The sequence below is a fragment of the Cryptomeria japonica genome, chromosome 3 (genome assembly GCF_030272615.1).
Source record: "Cryptomeria japonica chromosome 3, Sugi_1.0, whole genome shotgun sequence".
Lineage (NCBI taxonomy): Eukaryota > Viridiplantae > Streptophyta > Pinopsida > Cupressales > Cupressaceae > Cryptomeria > Cryptomeria japonica.
Window position 1 is genome coordinate 159,970,417 of NC_081407.1, and position 25,243 is coordinate 159,995,659.

General features: G+C 35.5%; 3 protein-coding genes across 3 annotated transcripts; all 3 read right to left on the minus strand.

Annotated features, from left to right (window-relative positions):
• Window positions 1–470: 470 nt before the first annotated feature.
• Window positions 471–1,472, minus strand: LOC131030999 (F-box/kelch-repeat protein At1g15670-like). Its single transcript, XM_057961997.2, has one exon. The coding sequence runs from the start codon at window positions 1,470–1,472 to the stop codon at window positions 471–473; it is 1,002 nt and encodes a 333-aa protein (XP_057817980.2).
• A 10,141-nt stretch (window positions 1,473–11,613) lies between these two features.
• LOC131030998 (F-box/kelch-repeat protein At1g15670-like) lies at window positions 11,614–12,618 on the minus strand. Its single transcript, XM_057961996.2, has one exon. The coding sequence runs from the start codon at window positions 12,616–12,618 to the stop codon at window positions 11,614–11,616; it is 1,005 nt and encodes a 334-aa protein (XP_057817979.2).
• An 11,339-nt stretch (window positions 12,619–23,957) lies between these two features.
• Window positions 23,958–25,031, minus strand: LOC131030997 (F-box/kelch-repeat protein At1g55270-like). The gene has a single exon (XM_057961995.2). It carries the CDS (start codon window positions 25,029–25,031, stop codon window positions 23,958–23,960), a length of 1,074 nt encoding a protein of 357 aa, XP_057817978.2.
• Between the last annotated feature and the right edge of the window lie 212 nt (window positions 25,032–25,243).

Below are 25,243 nucleotides of genomic sequence, written 5' to 3' on the forward strand. Positions count from 1 at the left end.
TTACAGCAGCTTACTTGGCAAGTCCCCTGCTTATAACTAAGGTTTCAGGGCCACATCATCAAATATGATGCCACATCAGCATGCTTTTTGCCAAGGTGTCCAAAACAGCCCCCAAAAAAAGTGAGACCAATAGGCGTGCAAAAAAGACCCCAATAGTTGTGCAGCCGATGTGGCATCACCTGATTGGTTACTTTTTACAATATTAGTACATTTCTTAACAACTATTGGTACATTTCCTAACAACTGTTGGTACATTTCCTAACAAAAATTGATATTTTTTGTTTCAAACAATAGGTTTTATTTGTTCAATTTTTGGAACAAAAGGTATCAACAACCCTCACAACAATTGCAACATGCTCAACTACTGGGGCCTTTCCCCTAGTTTTTTTAAATACTTAAGAGTGTCTATTGAGGATTCTGCCCAAATCCAGGTGTACTTTGGTCATATATCACTCAAAACTGAAAAACAGTCAAAGATGTAAGGTAGCAGCATGTATAGCAGAACCCTGGAGGCCCAATGGTGTCTCAATGCCAATCAACTTGAATGTTTCTCCTTTCTCACTTGGAGGTTCCAACATACAGAACTCTTGACCTTGAACCATTTCCCTGCACACAAAGATTTTATTGCCAACTACTACACCGAAGTTAATAAATCGGGCCCAATCCTCCGTAGGAAGAGACCCTAGAAACTGTAGCTTATCTTGGCTATAGTCATATTCAATCAATCCCCTACCAGACAAGCAGTAAAAGTGCCCAAATGCACTTACATAACGCCAACTGTTGAATCTATTCTCCATAGTTTTCCAGCTTCTTGTGTATGAATTGAAAACCTCAATGCTGTCGGAATATCCCATTACATAAAACTTGCCCTCAGCAAAAAGACCTATAGAGTAGGGCTCCATGTAGGTGTTCATGTCGGGGAGAACATCCCACTTGTCCTCCACATTGTAAACTGAAGCGCTACGGACTGGGTTACCAAAGTAAAAAATCCTGTCATGCCCTCCACCAACATAAATTAGTCCCCCGTCTTCATCCGCTGCCGAGGCAAATGCATTCTGCCATCTTGGCATTTTGGCACACTGCCGCCATTTCGAACAAGCAAAATCGTATAACCACACACAATTTTTTGTAGAGTCCGCAAGCAAAACCGGGATCAAAACCAGCTTTTGTTTCACGAAATGGCAGTGAAAGATGCTGTTATATTCTGTGGGAATGGGCGGTAGAATTCTACACGAGTTCTTCTCCAAGTCGTAAACCGCTACTCTGTTGCAAATGCCGTCTATTTCCTGGAGCATACAAACCCGTTGCTCAGAAATATTCAATCTTTTTCTTTCTTGATAAAAGTGGGGGCTTTTCAATGCGGCGTTCCAGCTTTTGCAGACACACCTGAGTTTGTCATGAGAATTCAATTCCACTCGCACCAGGCATTCCCACCCAAGTTCATCTGGAAGACAAGGAAAGAGAGATCCCATTGCAATTACAGCTCAAGTTGTACGTTAGTCAAAATCTGCACTTTTTAAGGATTTATGGCAGAGAAGAATCTAAATTGTGATGTCTTTTTACGCCCGATGTTCTCTATTTATATCCAGCAAGTTCAATTTTTTTTTTTTAGGTCGAAGGGGTTTCTTATGTGAAGGGGTGAGATTCTTTGTCCATTTACATAGAGTGTCATTTGTTTAAATCTTGTGGTTTATACATAGGTTATTATTTTATTTATACTTTCAAATGGACAAGGATGTGTAATATGAGAATGTGTTGTTGAAATTCATTGAAAACCTTCATAGCCATCTTTGGAGGGAGCTCTCCAAACCTTAATACATTAATGTGGCATGCTTACATGCCCACTACCTTGAAGGGGATAGTCTACCTTCCTCTTTAAACACCCATGGAGAAACTAAGTAAAAAAAAAAGTGAATGCCACATTCAATACCTACAAGAGGTTGCAACCATTGTAATATCAATGGTCATATAGATTCAAAATCTATTGGAACCTACATCTAGAGAAGTGTCCACATTAGAATAGAGAGAAAGGTTAAAAAACACTATTTCTAGCATCAAAAAACTTGATTTTATTTCATAAGTGCCTTTAAGATTTCTTGCACTTAAAAGAAGGATAGTTTCTATATTTAGGCACAAGAGAAAAACAAGCGTATATGATTATTTAGCATTAATATTTAACTCATAATTGGTAAAATGTATGTACTTGTCTACTCTTGTTCCCAAGCTAACCTCATTTGTGGATATTTGGTTGAAATTCTTGTTTTAAAAACTATTCAACACCCCAAGCCATATTTTTGGGTTGCTTCAAAATGGCCATTAATTTTCTCATTTCTAACTAATGAAGTATTGGTAGATGTTGTCCCATTAGATATATGTAGAGTTTTTTTTTTGCAACCCTTACATGTTTGTTGGTGTAAATAAATATTCATTATGGATATTATTACACTTTACTTAAGTTAACTTAGGATAATGCATCTTTTCTTAGTTTGGATTTGAGACACTTAGGGAAGTGTGCACATAGGGATATAGCTTGTAGAAGAAATTCCACCTTTTATGGTTTTATTTTGCTGTTACACTCCACATTCGGTGGGTTATCCACCTCTTGTGGAATATTATATTATTTCTCCTACCTACCCCTAGTATTTCTTACCTACCCTTGTTTCTCATTGAGCCACATGTCATGATTGTATGCTCATATATCCATATGGTCTTGCCTACATAAGCAGGTCCATATTCATTGTATTGGTTAATCCAGTTGATCATTTGCATATTGATGAGAATACAGTTTGTTCTTGTCATCTTTTGTCTCTCTTTTATAATTTTCATTGTGCCCTTGATCTTGGCAAAATCTCACATGGTATCAGAGCCATTGGGGCTTCATTGATTGGTTTTTGGAGACATCTTGGAAGGCTTCTATTTTTGGATTTGAGGAACTGCGCTTTTTGGAGGCATCTTAGAGCGTTTTTTACCTCACCATTGCGTCCAGGAGGCCATTTTCATAAAAATCAAGTATAAACTCGACCTATTTTGGCGAAAATCTAATTTTGGGTGTTGGAGGAATTTTTTGCTGAATTCGGGTGGTACGGTACGGAATTTTTGGATCTCAAAAAGAAAATATTTATTTTCTAAAAAATTTATTCTTTTTTCAGTTTTTAAAAAAAAAATTTGAAGAAAGAAAAAATATTTAGAGAAAGGGTTTCTTTTATTTTCCAAAAAAAAATATAATAAAAAAAAACCATTTTTTGGGGATCCGTAGACCCCCCCAACCCCTTGTCCCACTGTACTTTCTATAGCATGCAAGTGCTATGAAGACCGCCATCATATAGAGTCGTCAAGTCAGCCCCGCCCGTGCCTCCTATCTCCCGTAGTCAGCCCTCCACCACCGACCCCGGCAACCACCACCCCACAGCTCCCCGGTGGTAGATCTCCTGTGCAACAGTGCCCCTAGCCATTGGCAGCCACCGCTCTGGCCGCGCCGGCCACCGTGACCTCCACATCGGCCCCTCTGGCCCCACCACCACCGCCCATGCCGGCCCCCAATGGCAGCAACCCAGCTCTCCACTTCGGCAGCAGCGACCGGCAATCGAACCCCAACGGCCCAACCACCATCGACAGCAACCCGGCTCTTTGCTCCGGCAGCCATTGCCAGACCTCCGGCAATCTCTTTCCAGCTGCCGAACATTTTTCTGGCGACCGTCGACAGAGCCTGTCTGCCTGCCACGTCACCCACCTTCACTTGCCATGTCACTGGCAAGTCCAATCACTTGCCATTTTTTTGCACAGTTAGCACCCAGTCAGTGCCCAGTCAACATTTTTTGAAAATCTTTTAGACCCCTTTCCTTTGAGCAATTTGGATTTTTGAACTTTGGAGGCTCATAACTTGCTCAATTTTGCTCCTTTTTGGGTGCAATTTTCTTTTATTTGGGCTAATTTTTGATGCTCTTCACAATGGTGTGGTTATTTTTTTATTTTCGTACACAGAGTTTTCAGAATTTTTGGATTCTCTCAGCAGTACCTGTCCAATCCTCATTTCTACAACTTCAAAGGCTTCATTTGAGCTCACATGGCCTCCTTTTTGATGTGCCATTGTTTTTTAAAGTGGATTTTTTTTGTCTACTTTTATAGTCGATGATTAGTTTCCAGAGATTTTGAGTGGAAACTATACTTTTAGATATTGGTCTTATTTGGCCTAATCAGTACTTGTAATTTGCTTGAATCTTAGTTTAGATCTGTTGCATTATTAGTTTGTGTCTCTTTTGGCCTTATTGAAGCAGTTGTAAAATTGAAATCAAAAGTCCACTTTGCCATTTTTTGCAAGTGGCCCATTGTACACACACTAAGTATAAAGTGCCAAATTATCACTTTTGGGGGGGTTCTTTGATTGAGTAAATTTTTTTTTTTTTTTTTGGGGGGGGGGGGTGTCTTGTGTGATTGTGCCTCTCTTTCCTTGTGCTCTTTCATTTTTGTTGCAATGAGTCCTTATAAATTTCCACCTTTAACTCCATATAATTATGCCTCATGGAAAATTAAAGTATGGAGCAAATTAATGAAAAAAGGTCTCACACATTACATAGATGGAACAATAGCAGTACCAACTGATCCTAAGGTTGATCCTAATGCTCAGTTAGAATGGCTCACTAAGAATTGCATGGCTCTTGAAATTTTGCGTATGTATCAGATGACCTCATTTTTCACATTGAGAAGCGTACTACAATCAAAGAGGCTTGGGATATGTTTCAGAAATTGTATGGTCAAATTGATAAAAACAAAGGTTACAAGATTGACAATGAGCTCACCAACTTGGATCCCAAGACTTTTGATACAATCCAAGATTATGTCACCAAAGAAAATGAGCTAAGAGAAAAGCTTAAGGATTGTGGAATTGACAAAAATGGATGCTCAATTGATATTCAACTTGTTGGACAAGCTTGCACTAGAATATGCAGCATTTGTGTCTAGCTTCCAAACTCATCGTTTGACAGTGGGGAGTTCCTACATTATGCCTTCATTTGATGCTTTCATTGAAATGTTAATATTGGAACAATCTAAGTTGTTGAACATGGGGCTTCTCAAGTCTTCAAAATCCAAGGCTTTGGTGGCTAATCAAGAGAATCAAGGAGGTCAAGGCAAAGATTCCAACAAGAAGAAGAAGCAATCTAAGTCAAAGCCACAGCAGGAAAAAGGACAATTATCCTCTCCATCACAAGGTGATTTTTCATACTCTTCCAAGAAGGGGATTCCACCTAAGAAGGATAAACCAACTCGTGCATGTTGCAAGAAGTATGGTCATGATGAGCATCGATGCCACACCAAGCAAGTTGATAAGTTGACAAATCTTCTTAAGAAAAACAATATCAACTTTCCATCTGCCTACACAAAGAAGGATTCATCTCCTTCCTCTTCCTCACAGTCTAAGGGAAAAGGGAAAGCATTTGTGGAAACAACAGGTTCTTCACAGCAGTGGATACTTGACTCGGGTGCCTCCTATCACATGGGTTCTACAAAGGAGCAATTTTCTTCATTGGAGCCATCTAAGGTACCTCACATTTACATAGGTGATGATACACAAGTAGAGGTTGAAGGGAAAGGTTCAATTGATATGGATGATGGAACATTTGAGAATGTTCTTTATGTTCCTAACTTGTCTACCATGCTTTTCTCTATCTACCAAATCACTCACTATGAGAATGGGAAAAAGGTTGAGTTTACACCTGATTCAGTTGTGGTAAAGGAACTTGATGATGATGCCTTGGTAGCAGTAGGACAAGTCAATGACAACTCAAGGCTTTATTCATTCTCCCACTTTGGGCCAAGTTCTCCTTCTAGGGCCTTGCTTACTCATTCAAATTCAGAAAGTAAGCTATGGCATGAGCGGTTTGGTCACCTCAACTACCGCTATCTTTAGTAGCTCAACACTAAAGACATGGTCATAGTTCTACCTCGAATCAGTTTTCCAGAGGGTGTATATTTAGGTTGTTCCATGGGCAACCATCCCGAGGAGAAGTTTGATAAGGGGAAAGCTTGGAGAGCTTTGGAAGTTCTTCAACTTGTTCACAGCGATGTAGCAGGTCCATTTCCAACACCTTCATTTAGTAAGGCCTGCTATGTCCTCACCTTCATTGATGACTACTCCTGCTTCACTTGGGTCTACTTTCTCATTCATAAGAGTGAAGTATTTGATAGATTTTAGGACTTCAAGACTCGTGTGGAGAAGCAATCTAGGAAAGTGGTCAAGATTCTTTGTACAAATAATGGAAGGGAATATGTGAACAAAAGATTTGAGGATTTTTGTACATTTGAGGGGATTGATCTTCAGCATTATGTTGCATACACTCCATAGCAGAACAGAGTTGCAAAATGAAAGAATAGAACTTTCAAAGAAATGGCTAGCTATATGATACATGCACATTCTCTTGATCTTGCCTTTTGGGAAGAGGCTATCAATTGTGCCACACACATCCAAAATCGCATTCCTCACACATCTTTGCAAGGTATTACTCCTTTTGAGGCTTGGGATGGTAGGAAACCGATTGTGAAATATTTCAGAGTCTTTGGGTGTCCCGCATGGGCTCGCATACCTCTACAAAAACGCAAGGCATTGGAACCTCAGAATCAGCCTTGCATATTTGTTGGATATCCTGAGGGTGTTAAGGCATATAGACTGATGGATCCTTAGACACAGGAGGTGTTCATTGAGAGGAGTGTTCATTTTGAGGAAAGCTCTCCTAGCTTAGCCTCTCTACCTCCTCCACCTTCCTCCATTGTGGATAGTGATGCTAGTGATTCATATGGTGAGACTCCTTCAACTCTGACTTGCAGGGTTACACCTCTGCAGGGTCCACTTGCAGTTGCGGAGCCTCATTCTCCACCTCCACCTAGACCTCGTTGGGCTCGCCAAACACTTGAGTCAGCGGGATCTCTTGTTGGGGATCCTACAGATACACAGAGGACTTGATCACCGCATCAGGATCTTCCACATGCATTCATTACTACAGCTTCTGATCCATAGACATTTCAGGAAGCATCAGGGGTTCCTGAGTGGGACCAAGCTATGGAGGAAGAGTATAGTTCCTTGATGAGGAACAACACATGGGATTTAGTCCATCTCCCTAAGGGGAGAAAGATGGTTTGATGTAAGTGGATCTATCAAACCAAATTTGCAGCAGATGGTAGTGTGGATAAGTATAAGGCTCATCTTGCTACGAAAGGTTTCTCTTAGGTTCCAGGTGTTGACTATACTGAGACCTTTGCACCCGTAGGCAAGATGAACTCCACTTGCTTGACACTTTCTATTGTTGTAGCTCATGGTTGGGTTGTACATCAGATGGATGTGAAGAGTGTTTTTCTTCATAGGGATTTTGATGAGGAGATTTATATGGAGCAGCCACAAGGTTTCATCCAAGATACTTCCTTGGTTTGCAGACTAAGGAAATCTCTCTATGGCCTTAAGCAGGCCCTCAAGGATTGGTATGCCAAGATGGATTCCTTTCTTCTCTCCGTAGGGTTCACCAGGTGTCATTTTGATCCGAATGTCTACAGTTTGCGATAGGATGACTCTCACTTGATACTTGTTCTCTATGTTGATGATTTGATCATTACAGGGAGCATCACATCCATCATTAGTAGGGTCAAATTTTCTTTGCATGACAAATTTGCTATGACTGAATTGGGTCTTTTGCACTACTTTTTTGAGAAATGTATTTCACATTCACCTTCTGGGATTACACTATCGCTACCCAAGTATACTCTTGATCTACTTGCATGCTTTCATATGCCTAATTGTAAGCTTGCCCTGACTCCCTTTCTTTTAGGAGTCAAGCTTGAGGGTCAGTGTTCTACTCCATGAGTTGATGCCACATTGTATCGTCTGCTTGTGGGTAGTCTCATCTACTTGACTCATACACGTCCCGATATTTCATTTGCAGTTGGCATGGTTTCCTGCTTCATGTAGGAACCACATGAGCTTCATTGGAAAGCTGCCAAACGCATCCTTCATTACATCCAGGGTACACATCACTATGGGATTCACTATGCAGCAGGCATAGGACTTTGCTTGGTTGGTTACACAGACTCCGATTGGGTTGGCGATCTTGATGATCGTAAGTTTACTTCAGGTTACAGTTTTCACCTTGGTTTAGGCCCCATTTGTTGGCAGAGCAAGAACCAACATGCTATTGCTCTCTCTTCAACTGAGGCTAAGTATTGAGGAGCAGGTAATGTAGGGACTGAGACCATTTGGCTTTAGCAGATTCTCACAAAGTTTGGGTTCACCACTCCATGGCCGATAGTTCTACATTGCGACAATTAGAGTGCTATTGCAATCTCAAAGAACCCGATCCAACACCAACGGACCAAACACATCGAGATCCATATGCACTATTTCCGAGAGTTGATTTAGGAGTAGGTCATTGATTTGTAGTATTGTCCTACAACGAAGCAGGTTGCAGAAATATTCACCAAACCTTGCACCAAGAGTAAGTTCCAGCAGTTGCGAGCTCTCTTGGGGGTGCGGGATGTCTCATTAGGGGGGGTCAGCTGACTTCTCCTTCCTCTCTTATGTGCGAGAATTTTTCCTCTTTGAGGTTTTCTCCTTCTTCTTTGAGAGTCTTTTGTACATTCATCTCTCTTTTGGGGGGGATTATTTTCACACTAGGTTTTCTCCCTTTCTCCATTTGTGAGAGATTGCATTGCATAGTTTTTCTTGCATTTGCATATTGTACATGGGTACCTATCATGGTCTTGTAGCCGAGACCCATCTTGCATTGTTGACTTGAGTCTTCATTCCCCTAAGTTGAACTTAAGTGGGGGTGTTGGTGTAAATAAATATTCATTATGGATATTATTAATCCTTACTTAAGTTAACTTAGGATAATGCATCTCTTCGTAGTTTGGATTTGAGACACTTAGGGAAGTGTGCACATAGGGATATACCTTGTAGGAGAAATTCCACCTTTTGTGGTCTTATTTTTCTTTTACACTCCACATTCAGTGGGTCATCCACCTCTTATGGAATATTATATTATTTTTCCTACCTGCCCCTAGTATTTCTTACCTACCCTTATTTCTCATTGAGCCACATGTCATGATTGTGTGCTCGTATATCCATATGGCCTTGCCTATATAAGCAGGTCCATATTCATTGTATTGGTTAATCTAGTTGATCATTTGCATATTGATGAGAATACAGTTTGTTCTTGTCATTCTTTTGTCTCTCTTTTCTACTTTTCATTGTGCCCTTGATCTTGACAAAATCTCACAATGTTCAAGAGAAACAATGTTTTTCTATAGATAGGAAAATAAGTACCACTTAGTCAAGGAAGGTTTGCCACTTCATTTTGCATGCCCATGATGTCACATTCAAAAAATGTTGGGTCCCTAATCTTAAATAAAGGAAGATGCTCAACAGAAGAACTATGATCATTCCCCTCGAGTAGAGGAGAAATAGCATTGATGCACCAACTGCATCTAGTTCAAGTACTTTGACAATTCAAGCATCTTCAAATACATATTGACAAATAAATTTAGGTTTTTGGCTAGAGTGATGTTGGGTTGGGTGGTATGCATGTCATTCAATATGGAGTCATCACTCATTTGTGTGTCTTCATAGCTTCCGAGAACCAAAATTCTCCATATTTGAAAGGTGTGATTTATAAAAAGATTTGAAAATGTGTTCGATCCATGACAAAGTGAATCACAACTTTTGATATAAGAATGTGGGGCAAAAAATTAATTGTGGTCATCTATGTGAAATTTCCAATTGTGACAAGGGTGATTACACAACCATTGCAACAATTATGAAACCAATAACTTGTTGCAAGCAGTGGTTGTATCCCAACTTTTCTTTCAAAATTTGAGTTCTTATGTATAAAACTCTTATCTCTTCAATTCTTATGTAGTTGATTCTTATACCTTTTGTTCATTTGATTAGAAGAGTCATATAGTAAGTCAATTCCTCTTATTAAGTAAAATTTGAGATATGGTGGAGTGGAATTTCTACACCTATTTAAGAGATTGCCGTTTGCAAAGCATTGATGGAGGAAAGAGGTGGGGAGTGTGGGTTAATATAGCTGCTAGCTTGTGTCATCTAAAGTAAACAAAATCTGAGGTTGTTATAGTGAAAATAAATCAAATTCTACATTAAAAAAACTTTGACAGACTTGTTTGACTTACTGTTTTTGCTTCAATGGTTCAGCAGGTTGAAACTATCTTCCTTCATTTCAGAAAGTTAAGGAAGCCATTGACGAAAACTTATTTGGTCTCCTAGCTCTGGACATTTGAATAAGGATGTTAAGGACATTTCCTTCAAATCTATCTTCTCTTGAAACTGTTGTACCACTCAAGAGTCCCCTCTTCTGGCATCTTTGTTATTGACTGAGTAATATATTTTGATGAATCAAATCATCTTTGGTCAATGAAATTCTGAAATCCCATGCTCTATAGAAATGTTGGTGGAATTTAAGCGTTTATCATCTATATTCTAAATTTGCATTGTGAAAAAACTATTTTGCATCTGTAAATTTCATATGTTCTATGCAATTTACTAGCGCAGGTAATTCATTTAAGGCTAGTTCATCCTTCCCCTTGTTCTAAAACAATCTTATTATGCATAATTAACAATTTATCAAGGTTGGCACTTCCAAATGATTGATTATGCATTATAAGGTTTGATATTAAAACTGGAAGCATGCCATCTTTCAAATCACATTTTTATATAAAAAATTGTTTTTAAGGTTATCTTTGCAAAAAAAAAAAAAAAATTTATTGTATTAAAAAATATTTTTATGTTGAAGTTATCAACTTAACAATATGGTTTAATTAAAAGTTTAAGTTTTCAATTTTAAGAAATATGGTGGAATGAATTGTAAGTACAAAGATAAAAATGAATAAATTAAGTAATTTTTTTTTCAATTCTTTTTTATACGAATCTAAAATTTCAAATGATTGAAAAGTGTCAGAAAATTTTTCCAAACTGATGGAACAATTTTTAATCCTACAGCTCTAATAAGTATTGGGGAAAAGATTTTACTTAACCCTGTTGGCTTCATGAGTCCCCTTAAATACAGTAACTACTACATTAAAATAGGAAAATTATTATCTTATTTTTCATAATTAAAAATTTGTATGTGAATATTTCAGCTACTTAAATTTAAGCAGAAAACACATTTAAACAGACCCTTCAAGATATGAATAAGCTATGCAATATCATTTTTGAAAACATCAAGACACTGCACACTAACCTACTTCAAAAATTTGCAACTTTATTTGTCCTTACAGGAATACATATTTCCTTTCAGATCATGCCACATTGCAATGCTATTGTCAAATTGCCCGTGATTAGAGACTACACCTTTGAAGACCATATGGATCTCTACATTTTGTTAACTGTTAATGGCATCTAGCATAAAAATTAATAATAATAATATGGAATAAACTTCAAACATAAAAAGTAAACTTCACTGACTTCAAAAATGTATAACCTATCCACCAATATGTTCTCAGCTTATATAGTTTTTTTATATACTTGAGAGTTACTGTAGTTAATGAGTGTCTATTGAGGATTCTGCACAAATCCAGGTGTGATTTGGTCACATATCACTCAAAACTGAAAAACAGTCAAAGATGTAAGGTAGCAGCATGTATAGCAGAACCCTGGAGGCCCAATGGTGTCTCAATGCCAATCAACTTGAATGTTTCTCCTTTCTCACTTGGAGGTTCCAACATACAGAACTCTTGACCTTGAACCATTTCCCTGCACACAAAGATTTTATTGCCAACTACTACACCAAAGTTAATAAATCGGGCCCAATCCTCCGTTGGAAAAGACCCTAGAAACTGTAGCTTATCTTGGCTATAGTCGTATTCAATCAATCCCCTACCAGACAAGCAGTAAAAGCGCTCAAATGCACTTACATAACGCCAACTTTTGAATCTATTCTCCATAGTTTTCCAGCTTCTTGTGTATGAATCGAAAACCTCAATGCTGTCGGAATATCCCATTACATAAAACTTGCCCTCAGCAAAAAGACCTATAGAGTAGGGCTCCATGTAGGTGTTCATGTCGGGGAGAACATCCCACTTGTCCTCCTCCACATTGTAAACTGAAGCGCTACGGACTGGGTTACCAAAGTAAAAAATCCTGTCATGCCCTCCACCAACATAAATTAGTCCCCCGTCTTCATCCGCTGCCGAGGCAAATGCATTCTGCCATCTTGGCATTTTGGCACCCTGCCGCCATTTCGAACAAGCAAAATCGTATAACCACACACAATTTTTTGTGGAGTCCGCAAGCAAAACCGGGATCAAAACCAGCTTTTGTTTCACGAAATGGCAGTGAAAGATGCTGTTATATTCTGTGGGAATGGGCGGTAGAATTTTACACGAGTTCTTCTCCAGGTCGTAAACCGCTACTCTGTTGCAAATGCCGTCTATTTCCTGGAGCATACAAACCCGTTGCTCAGAAATATTCAATCTTTTTCTTTCTTGATAAAAGTGGGGGCTTTTCAATGCGGCGTTCCAGCTTTTGCAGACACACCTGAGTTTGTCATGAGAATTCAATTCCAGTCTCACCAGGCATTCCCACCCAAGTTCATCTGGAAGACCAGGAAAGAGAGATCCCATTGCAGTTACAGCTCAAGTTATACGTTAGTCAAAATCTGCACTTTTTAAGGATTTATGACAGAGAAGAATCTAAATTGTGATGTCTTTTTACGCCCGATGTTCTCTATTTATATCCAGCAAGTTCAATTTTTTTTTATGTCGAAGGGGTTTCTTATGTGAAGGGGTGCGATTCTTTGTCCATTATAGAACGCCTATCCATGTAATTAACCGCTAGTTTGTAATAATAGCAACGTGTTGGGAATGTGAAGCCCCTATGAAATCCACCTGTTATTGACTTAATTCAAAAAGCTGAAATTTATTTATCGAAATAAATTTAATTAAGGATAAGAATATTAATGTTCTTAAATAAATATCTTTTACATATGTAATATCACTTATAATGTTATACATATCTAGTAAATTAATATAATGTAAGTTCAATATTAAATTAAGGAAAGAATAAATAAATTTAAATTGTACATATAATATTTATTTTTATTTTTTATTTTTAATTTGATAGGTAATGGGTTGAAGCCTATAAGGTGTACATACCCTACCCCCTTGTAAGATTTGAACTTGTGACCTCTCTTTCAAGAGCACAAGTTCTCCACCACTAGGCCAACTCAAGTTGTACTTATAATATTTATTTAGATTTAATATTATAGATTAAATATTTGTAAATATTAAAGATTAAGTATGTAAATATCAAATGCGCATTAGTATATATTAGATATTAAATTATGTATATTAATATATTAATTGAAAATCCTCAAATGTTGACGCATAAATTTGTTGCCATTGTAGAAGGCAGAAGTCTTTTGATTATATACTCTTATTCTAAATATTAATATAGACTTGTAATATCTTTAGTGGTGGATATTTCCCTTAAAACATTTGTCCATGTACATAGAGTGTCATTTGTTTAAATCTTGTGGTTTATACATAGGTTATTATTTTATTTATACTTTCAAATGAACAAGGATGTGTAATATGAGAATGTGTTGATGAAATTCATTGAAAACCTTCATAGCCATCTTTGGAGGAAACTCTCCAAACCTTAATACATCAATGTGGCATGCTTACATGCCCAGTACCTTGAAGGGGATAGTCCACCTTCCTCTTTAAACACCCATGGAGAAACTAATTAAAAAAAAAGTGAATGCCACATTCAATACCTACAAGAGGTTGCAACCATTGTAATATCAATGGTCATATAGATTCAAAATCTATTGGAACCTACGTCTAGAGAAGTTTCCACATTAGAATAGAGAGAAAGGTTAAAAAACACTATTTCTACCATCAAAGAACTTGATTTTATTTCATAAGTGACTTTAAGATCTCTTGCACTTAAAAGAAGGATAGTTTCTATATTTAGGCACAAGAGAAAAATGAGCGTATATGATTATTTAGCATTGATATTTAACTCGTAATTGTTAAAATATATGTGCTTGTCTACTCTTGTTCCCAAGCAAACCTCATTTATGGAGATTTGGTTGAAATCCTTGTTTTAAATACTATTCAACACCCCAAGCCATATTTTTGGGTTGCTTCAAAATGGCCATTAATTTTCTCATTTCTAACTAATGAATTATTGGTAGATGTTTTCCCATTAGATATATGTAGAGTTTTTTTTTTTTTCATCCCTTACATGTTCAAGAGAAACAATGTTTTTCTATAGATAGGAGAATAAGCACCACTTAGTCAAGGAAGGTTTGCCACTTCATTTTGCATGCCCATGAGGTCACATTCAAAAAATATTGGGTCCCTAATCTTAAATAAAGGAAGATACTCAACAAAAGAACTATGATCATTCCCCTTGAGTAGAGGAGAAATAGCATTGATGCACCAACTGCATCTAATTCAAATACTTTGACAATTCAAGTATCTTCAAATATATATTGACAAAGAAATTAAGGATAAGAATATTAGTCTTTTTAAATAAATATCTTTTATATATGTAATATCACTTATAATGTTATAGATATCTAATAAATTAATATAATGTAAGTTCAATTTTAAATTAAGCAAAGAATAAATAAATTTAAATTGTACATATAATATTTATTTAGATTTAATATTATAGATTAAATATTTGTAAATATTAAAGATTAAATATGTAAATATTAAATGTGTATTAGTATATTTTAGATATTAAATTATGGATATTAATACTAAAAAAGATGGCAAGGGATTAAGAGAATATGTAAAAAAGCATAGAACGGTAGTATAACCTATACTTTGAAGGAATGTCAATTACATATTCATAATACCGCTACAACTATTATCTCCAATGAAGCCTTGATGATGTGGGGTTGATGGAGGAATTAGCAATAATTTTTCATTTCATTGGCCCAAGATCTGATAGGAAAAATATTAAGGCTTGGATCTTTGACAATCGGAGGACAATGCTAATTATCAAATTTCTCCCTGAAGATTTCTTCGTCACTTTTTTTGTTTCAATAGAAGAGAGAGAGAGTGTGCTACAAGGCGGCTTAGGGAAAGGGGTCCATATCCATTGTATATGCAAAAATGGCATCCCAATTTTAATCTGATCAAGTTAGCCCCTTATGAGTTATGACAAACCAATTTGGATAAGTCTTTATAATTTTCCATTGGAATACTGGTAGGAGGATTGTTTGGAGAAGATTGGGTGTTCATTGGGCACCCTAATGGAAATCGATATTGAGATTGTTGAAGGAGATTCTTAATTTTTTTCTTGACTTCAAATAGCTATAGTGAGACAAATTCCAAAAGAAATTGTCCTTTGTGTTGATAGTGATCACTAATTTCAATCAATTGAAGTTGAGAAGGAAAATTTTTTATGCCTAAAGTACAAGAGGAGAAATTATCATGAGGATGGATGCAATAAGAAATCTAAGACTATCAAAGTCTAGAAAGAAAAAATGCAAAACCCTAATTTTGGCCTTTCAGTGGTGGAGAAACAACTGTTAGCAAAGACAAATGACACAAGTGAAGAAGTCAGCTCCCATAAATCCAAAGCTAACTGTTTGGAACAAATAAGCACTAAGACAAGAAAAGATACTATTAATGTTGATATCCTCCCAAGGAAAAATCAGATTGCAATTAGAACCGAAAGGAAAAGTAAGGAAGACAATCACCCTAAGCAATCTCAATCTATAATAGAGAATAAAAGAAAGGGAGTCACAACTGAAAGTGATCATTGTGATAAGAATGAGATTAAAGTGGAAGAGAAAGAGGATGACGCAAATGGATGGGGTGAATTAGATTATGATGATCTAAGAATCATAGATCAAAGATACATAAGTCAGTCCACATTGAAATCTCTTGTTATTGCAAAAACTGAAAAAAGGTAAAGGAAGTCTGAAAAAAAATTGAAGAAGCAGTTGAAAAGATATCCATTAGTATAAGAAAATTTATAACTAAATCTTAGGGAGGAGCCTCCCTTGGATAACAATAAATGTTAGGGGCTTAAATTCCCCTAACAAACAACACTATATTAAGCATCACTTAGAAAATATTTTAGTAGATATAGTCATGTTTCAAGAAAAAAAATAGATAATTCAAAGGCCAAAAAATTTGTCAAGTACTGTAAGACCTAATCTAGGTTGTTTCATGAGGCATTTGAATTGACACATGGGCTGGGAATCCTTTGCAAAGATATTTATCTATCAATCAAGCTCGTGGAATCTCAATCGAATTGGATGATGTGTTAGGTATTTAGTATTAATCTTAATATGCATTTTTCTTGTTCAACACATATTTCCCTACCAAAACAAAAGATAAGCTAGCTACTTGGAAATTAATAACAAATAAAATCAAGGATGCAAATGGCCAATCCTTTGTTCTTGGTTGAGACTTTAATCCCATTCTGGATCTTGGCAAGGAGAGTGAAGATCTTAAAAAACTAACTGATCAATCCAAGATTTTGGGGATTTTTTTGGAGGAAATGGGAGTGATTGATTTCCCTACAATGAACAATACCTTCACTTAAACGAATAGAAGAATTGGGTTCAAAAATATTTCTGAGAGACTTGAAGATTTCTAATCTCTCTATACTAGTTAGGTAGTACAATGCACATAGAATAAAAGATTCTTCCCCTCTCAGCGTTGGACCATTTTCCAACTAATTTGGTTTTAAAAGTGGATGAGAAACCCACCTGCTCTTCTTTGAAGTTAAAGAACATGTAGTGGAGGGACATTAAGATTCTTAGGAACCTATAATAATGGTGGATAGAATGATAGGTAGATGGTACAATTGTAAATTCTAAAACAAAGAAAACAAACAAATAGAAATTACAGAAATAAAGATATCATAATTTAGATTAAAAAAACCGAGTGCCTTGTTTTCAAAGACTGCACACACCCAAATTCTTTATTGTAGCTAAGGAAAAATAATACAACGCTTTTGAATATATAGATTACTACCTGCTTGAAAAAGAAAAGTCTCTAAATAAAGAATGACAACTTACTGCTACAAACAACAGCTTATTACATGCATTGTTCGAACTATTTTATACATCAAAAATCTAAACTAAGATCTAGCTGACTAAAAATATTAACAAAAAATTAGTCCAAATTATATCTAATAAAGAATGAAAAAATCTTTGACTCCAATCTTGACAGTGAATGAGGCAGTGAAATGAACTCCTCACTAGAGCTGCATGATTGCAACATCAATTGTCTACCTACTCCCCCTTGATGCTGAGAGTCACAATCTAATCTTGAAACTTTGACTAATTAAATCTTTGCAACTTGATGTGACCTTGTTAATACAAGATAATTCAATGTGACAAAGTCGAAACCCATGCAACTCATTGTGCAGCTTATTTTTCTCATCCATGAGAGATCACAAAGCCTTCCCTTCCTTTAGCTATCATGGAGAAGACTCATGATACTTCAATGTGCCAATCATAGCAAGCAGTCATCAGCTACTTGACTTGAACATACAAAATGTGTCCAATCACTTCTTATGTTCACATGCGAACATTTCTAAGGCTTATACAACCTTCTAAACATATTCATTAACTTTTGCCAACAAGATCAACCGATCCAACCATAATCAATCTACATACAACCTTTCTTAGATTGTTCATTCATCTCTCTATTCCAACATGACTTTTCACAATTATTCTTCAACCCACAAATTGAACAAGGGTGAAGATCCCAACAATTCTCTGCTCTATTTCCTTCTCTATGACAATGCGAACATTGAATTCTTTCAAGTGATTTGCACGAGCTTATAACACTAGCAATATCAAATCTCTCTTTCTTACAATATCTGAGACCTTCATTCTTTGGTCTTAACTAGCTTAATGGGCTCTCTTATTCCTTGCTCATGCTTTTCTAGTCCTCTTCCTTTGTAACCCATTTTTTGCATCATCTTCCAACCAACATTATTTTCAAAACAACCTTTGTCATTACAAATCACACCTGAATATTTACACATATCGTTACCTTCAAATTGACCATCTTCACCTAAACAAACTTTAGGTACACCATCCATATCAACTGAAGGACACAAATAACTTGTATCACATGTGGCATCACACACTATTGGTTTTGATTTCAAAATCTCATTTTCTTTTTCTAACTATTTTTACTTATTTTCCAGGTCTTCATTCATCTTCTTGATTTTCTACAATTCCTTTTCAAGATTATCATTTTCATGAAAACTTTCATAGACATCTCTTCTCAATTGCTTTACAATTTCTATCAATTCTGAATTACACTTTTTCAATTTCATCAATTCATCTTTCAAACAATATTTTTCACATATTAAACTTACATTTTCTTTCTTCACCTTTTTACCAATCTTGCCCACCTAATACTTCACTTGATTGTAACTGCACAATTTGCCAAGATCTCACAAATTTCCTTCACTTGTTTGGTTGACTTCAGACATGCATGTAAATTGCCTTCTAACTACAACAATATTCAATCTTCTAAATTTTTTTGTTTTGGTTTTTGATCGATAAACTGCAAAGCCAGATAATTATATTAAAATTTGTCTAGATACATAGCAAGTATTCTGTATTAATCCATGCTAAAAGAAAAAAACAGAGTCCCCTTAGGAAACTAAATTCCACCTCTAATAAGGTCTAGATAGACAAGCGAGATTTTCATAAAAATATGAAAAAGAGACTTCTGATAGTCTCTATAGTCTATTGCTAAAGGCCATTCTACATATCTACATATCTAAATTCCTATCTGTGTCATGGATTTGACCAGCCCTAAGTTGGAGCTGTAGCCTGAGTATGTCCGCTACCACGTGGTCGACCCCTTCTTCTTCCTGGCATAGCCCACCTCCCATGACGATGGACCCTTCGATGACCATCCCTTTTGTTTGCAGCATTCACCCGCTCCTGCTACTCAATTTTTGGCAGAAGAAATCCATTCAATATTGCAAAATCCACAAATTCCTCCTCCCTATCTTTATTGTCAAGTTCATCCGACAAGAGCCTCCAATTTAGGAACCTAATTGCCATAGCTGCAAATGCCTTGTGATGCCTTAAAGCGGGACCTTTGAGATCCAGAAGAAATGGGTAGTAATTAATTACTTCCCCGGGGACAGAGAAGAGAACCATATCTCCAGGGTGTGGTATACCAGAATCAAGAAGCGCTCGATTGAGGACAGTTTCCAAGCCTCCCAGGACACCTTGGCTAAATAATGGTCTTGTAATTGAAAAAACCTCCTCTTTAGCTACTTGGTTATCCAGGAGAGATGCCACAAACCTTGAGAAAATGAAAGTGTTATCCCTCGGATACTTATTCCTTCTCAGATGCCCGCTTCCTAAAATTAACTTAACTGTGAGGATTATTTTCAAACCTGATCAAATTTTTTTACTAGGGCAGCTGACATAAACTTCACCATAACTTTGACTAGGCAAACTTTAAGGTCGTAACCTTTATTTCGTCAACTGGCAATTGAAAAAATTCATGACAACAGTCTCCTTTTCAAACTGATGACAACTAAAATCTTCTATAAACCCTCTTTTGTTTGTGGTATTTTCTCTCCTCTCTAACGGTTGTTGCAAATACAGCGACTGCATTATCAAATTTTTCTTTGACAGGTTTTTATAGATATGGAAGAGGTCTACATGCCTTCAATCTTCTTTGCTTCAATCCTCTACTACACTCTTAACACAAAATAATCATCAACATCCTTATGGTGGCTTCAACAAGATGCCCTTTCACGAACCTTCACCTCTCACAAATTTTGCACACTTCGGTGGTGGAAAAACTTACAACAATTTGACTTTCACGAACCTTCACCTCTCACAATTTTTGAACACTTCGGTGGTGGAAAAACTTACAGCAATTTTATTCAAAACTTCAACAATCCCTGGATCTTCTACTATGCTCTGATATGTAAATTAGAAATCTAAACTAAGATACTACAACTATCACCGAACAAGCTAATTGAATAATTGCATGCACAACATGCTTTATTTGCTAGAAAAAACAAACTGGCTGACTAAAAATACTTTGAAATATTTTAGTTTAGTGCGATGGTCATATATAGTCTAGTGCATTGAACATCCCATTATAAATGAGGCTCCTAATATTTGGTTGGTATTAGATCTAGGACACTACAAACGAGAATATGTAAGTTTATAAATTGATATTTAAGACAATCTTATTAAAAATATTTCAAAAAATAAATTGATTAAATTTCTAAATTCATTTAAGAAAATCTATACTATTCTGAAAAATTCATATTACTATACTATAAAATTAGGAACAATTATATTCTATCATTTCAACATATTCTAAATAGATTTATGTTTTTATAATAAATATTATAAAATAATATCTATCAATATTATAAATTATAATACAATATAATATATATTACTAAAATTTATTATTTTTTTATGATTTATTAATAATGTGAAATGCCATATATAAAATTTTATTAAAAAATAGCATGTCAATAAATGTAATCCAATGATTTTTTTAAACTTTCATATATGATGTAAAATGAAAAAATGTCCATATAGAGAGTCAAATTACAAGCCCACTAATATCATTCGTTTGAAGATTCATGATAATCTTATGTTAACTTTTAGTTTTCTCTTGTATACTGAAAGTTCAAAACTCAATATGTTGACCATGCACTACACATGGCATCAATATGGTAATTGAAAGCACATGGAAAAGCCAAGCTTGAACATGTAGATTGAATTACAGTCACAAAAACTGATAACGATGGAATTATATAAATATCCAATAGGATATTATTGACTTATCCTATTGACTTGTAACTGGAACTTAGACAAAAGATATATGAAGTTTAACTTCATTAGATTTGCACAAATTAATTTTAATTTAATGTACAAAATCATCAATATTATAAAGAAAATTTGTGATTTATTTCACAATAATTAATACAAAGAAAATTTGTGAATTAGATTTATTTTTCTTAATGTTGAATATAAAGTTGTATAAAAGATGAAGATTAGAAAATATCTTATCTTGTATAATACAATTTTATTTTGAATGAAAGAAAAAGAGAATCAATAATATCATCCACAAATATCAAGTATTTTGTATTCGAAGATTTGCTGAAGTACAACATCCAAATTAAAACTAAAAACATAAATGCACAACAATTTGTTAATAAGTTTAAAGCACGACTCGGTAGAAAGTCTCTCAAGTACTTGGCATTGATTACATTGAGATATTCAAGTATCTTTCAATAAAATTAACTCCATTTGCTTGACTCTTTCTATTACCATTGTTTATGTTTAGGCTAGGTATTAGACAAAGGGTGTTGAATGTTTATGTTTCATACAAATATTATGCACTTCAAATCACCTTTATTTTTTTAATAATCTCATCATTGGCAAGAGTTATCCATCCATTATTTTGTGGTGAAATTTTCTTTATAGGACATATGTTTCATGATTAACTTGGGCCTTTTGCATTTCTTTCTTAACATTGAGGTCACTTTGTCCTATTTTGGGATTATTTTTAGACAATGCTAGTTTTCTCTTGATCTCTTGCATTCTCTTAGCTAAAAAATTGTAATCCTTCATCTACTCATTTTTTCTATAGCCAATCTTGAGGCCAAGTAATGTATTCCATTAGTTGATGTCACTTTATTATGTCAAATTATTGTTGACGTCATTAGCTCACACTTGTACTAATATTTCCCATGTTATTGGCATGGTTTATAACTTGACACAAGAACCATATGAGAGTCTAAAAATATATTATGGATATTTATTATATTCAATGCACACAGCGGAATGAGGTTCAATATTATATGGATAGAGATTGATTTGGTAAGGCATAAAAACTTAGAATTTGCATGCAATTTTGATGATCACAAGGTCATATATGGCTTCATATTTCATCTTGTGTTTTCTTTCATTGTTCAAGAAATAAGTTCTATTTTATTGCTCTATGCTCCATAGATGCTTACTATTGGGACCTAGTTAATACGACGACAAATAATATCTATCTATAATAGATTCTAACTATATTTGGTATTCTTCTTTGATGAGCTTTAGTCATTCATTGTGAGAGCTAGAGTGGCATTCATATATCCCAAGTAATTGAGTGCACAATTATTAAACCAAGCACATCAAGTTTCACGAGTATACATGATCATTTATAATTAATATTCAACTTATGAATGTTAAAATAGATATTCTTTTTTATTCTTATTCCTAAGCTAACCTCATTTATCAAGAGTTGGTTGAAAACCTTGTTTCAAAAATCATTCAACACGCCAAGCCATATTTTTGAGGTTGTTTCAAGATGGTCATTAATTTTCTCATTTCTAAGAAGTGTAGATTGAAGTTTGTTGTTGCATGCAGTGGAGCGTAGTTGTGTTCTCGATTGGAATCAGATTATTTGTGGGTTAGATTCTCAAATGATGGTGACTTTGTTGAATGAGCATTGGTTTGATGAGGTTAATTGGCATTTAGCTATGGTGATTAGGTGGATTCTTTGACTGTGCAATTCTTTGGAATCTGTTACTTTTTTCTATATTCCTAGGGAGTGGAATGGAGTTGCTAATTGTTTTCCCAAATGGGCTTCCAATCATAGGCAAGGCTAGAATATAGTGGATAGGGGGCAGTTATCTTAAATGCCTCATGTGTTGGATACTTTAGTAGATGTTGGCAGGGTTGTGTAGTTTTTTCTCTGCTTGAATTAATTTTGAAACTATCTTCCTTCAATTGAGAAAGTTAAGGAAACCATTTAATCTGAAATATAAGATTGCTCTTGGGCATACTGCAACTTATTTGCTCCCTTGGCTCTGGATGTTAAAGACATGGTTTGAAATGATTGGAATTCATGAAAAGGGGGTGACATTTGATAAGGATGGTTGTTGTAACTGAGAAAGGTGTTTCCTGATCACTAACATTGGATGGTGAGCTAATGCCCCACTGCTTGAATCAAAGACACTATATCCCATAAATACATGATAAGTTGATCGGTATGAGATCTTTTGCATTACCTATTATCTTAGCTCTAACAATGATTATGTTGGTTAAAAAATTCTATATCCCCTTGTTTTTTTAAAAATAGATCTTGAAGCACTTCCAATTAATCTTTCTATTATTCAAAAAATAGATTCTAATTAATAAAGTAGCTGCTTCATTAAAATGGAGAAAGCATTATCTTTTTTCATAATTAAAAATTTGTATGAGAACATTCCAACTGCTTAAAAATTTAAGCATAGAACACATTTAAGCAACTCGATGAAAATATGATAAACCACAACTTCAAGGCACTCTTCCAAATATTTGTAACATATTTTCTTTTAAATCATGCCAACATTGCAATGTTGTCGTCATTTTTCTTAACAAGAAACACTGCAACAGTAAGATACAAAATTGAATAAAATAAAGACAGAAACCCATCACAAACATTATATGCATAATGCCATGCAAAGAGGACACACAAATGAAACAATATTTTAAAGATTCACATTTTGAATAGCCATTTGTAAGTCATCTAAGACACTACCAGTTAGAATATTATGATTGCAAAACTGATAACTCATAAATGATATATCAGATTTTTATTTGTAAAAAGATTTGTTGAACAAGCTCAGCTATATTCAAATTCATAACATACCAAAACTAGTTTAAAAAAAAAAGCAGATGTTACAAACATACAAACTTTACCCTCCAGACCATATTGATCTCTTCATTTTGTTAACAGTATCTAATATAGAAATTAATAATAATATAGAATAAACTTCAAACATACAAAGTAAACTTCACTGACTTCAAAAACATATAACCTATCCACCAGCGTAAATAATTTTTTGAATACTTAAAAAGTTACTGTAAATGAGTGTCTATTGAGGTCCCTGTGTGATAAATCATATATTACCGGGCCTCAGCAAATCTCAAAAACAGTCAAAGATCCAGGGTAGCAACATGTATAGTAGAACCCTGGAGCTCCGATGGTCCCAAAGTGTTAATCAACTTGAATGTTCCTCCTCTCTCACTTGGAGGTTCGATCATCCAGTAATGTTGACCTTGAATGATATTCCGTTTGCTCACAAAGATTTTATTGCTAACCACTACAGCGAAGTCAATAGATCGAGCCCAATCAATAGATCGGGCCCAATCTTGCGTGAGAATAGGCCCTAGAGAGTGGAGCTCATCTTGGGTATAGTCATATTCAATCAATCCCCTACCAGACAAACAATAAAAGCGCCCAGATACACATACATAACACCAACTGTTGAATCTGTTCTCCATAGTTTTCCAGCTTCTCGTGTAGGAATCAAAAACGTCAAAGGTGCCATACCCAGAATATCCCATTACATAAAACTTGCCGTCAGCAAAAACACCTCTAATGGAGGACTCCATTGAGGTATTCATGTTGGGGAGAACATCCCATTTGTCCTCCTCCACGTTGTAAACAAAAGCGCTACGGGACAGCCTACGGAAAATGCAACCCTGTGCAAACCCTCCACCAATATAAATCAGTCCCCCGTGTTCATCTGCTGCGGAGGCAAATCCATTCAACCATTTTGGCATTTTCGCACCCTGTCGCCATTTCAAACAAGCAAAATCGTACAACCACACATAACTTCTTGCAGTGTCGAGAAAAAAATCCGGGATCAAAACCAGTTTTTGTTTCACAAAATGGCAGTGAAAGGTGTTCTTAATTTCTGCCGGAATGGGCGGTAGAAATTTAAAGGAGTTCTTCTCCAGGTCGTAAACCGCTACTCTGTTGCAAATGTCATCTATTTTCAGCAGCATACAAATCCATTGCTCGGAAATATTCAATCTTTTTCTTTGTTGATAAAAGTGGGGGCTTTTCAAAGCGGCGTTCCAGCTTTTGCAGACACACCTGAGATTGTGATGAGAGTTCAGCTTCACTCTCAGCAGACATTCCCACCCAATTTCATCTGGAAGACCAGGAAAAAGAGATCCCATTGCAATTACAGCAAGTTGTATGTTAACTCCAAATTTGTACATTTTAGGATTTATAGCACAGAAGTGTTGAATCTCAAATTGCATGTTTTATTTACATCCGATCTTCTTTATTTATACCTAAGCATGAAGTTCAAATTATATTTTTGGGGGTTTTCTTTTTAGTTTGCCGACACAATGTTATGAGTTTTTTATTTTATTTTAAAACTTCTTATTTATTTAAATAATTAAATATTATTTTTAGGTCCCAGAGGTTT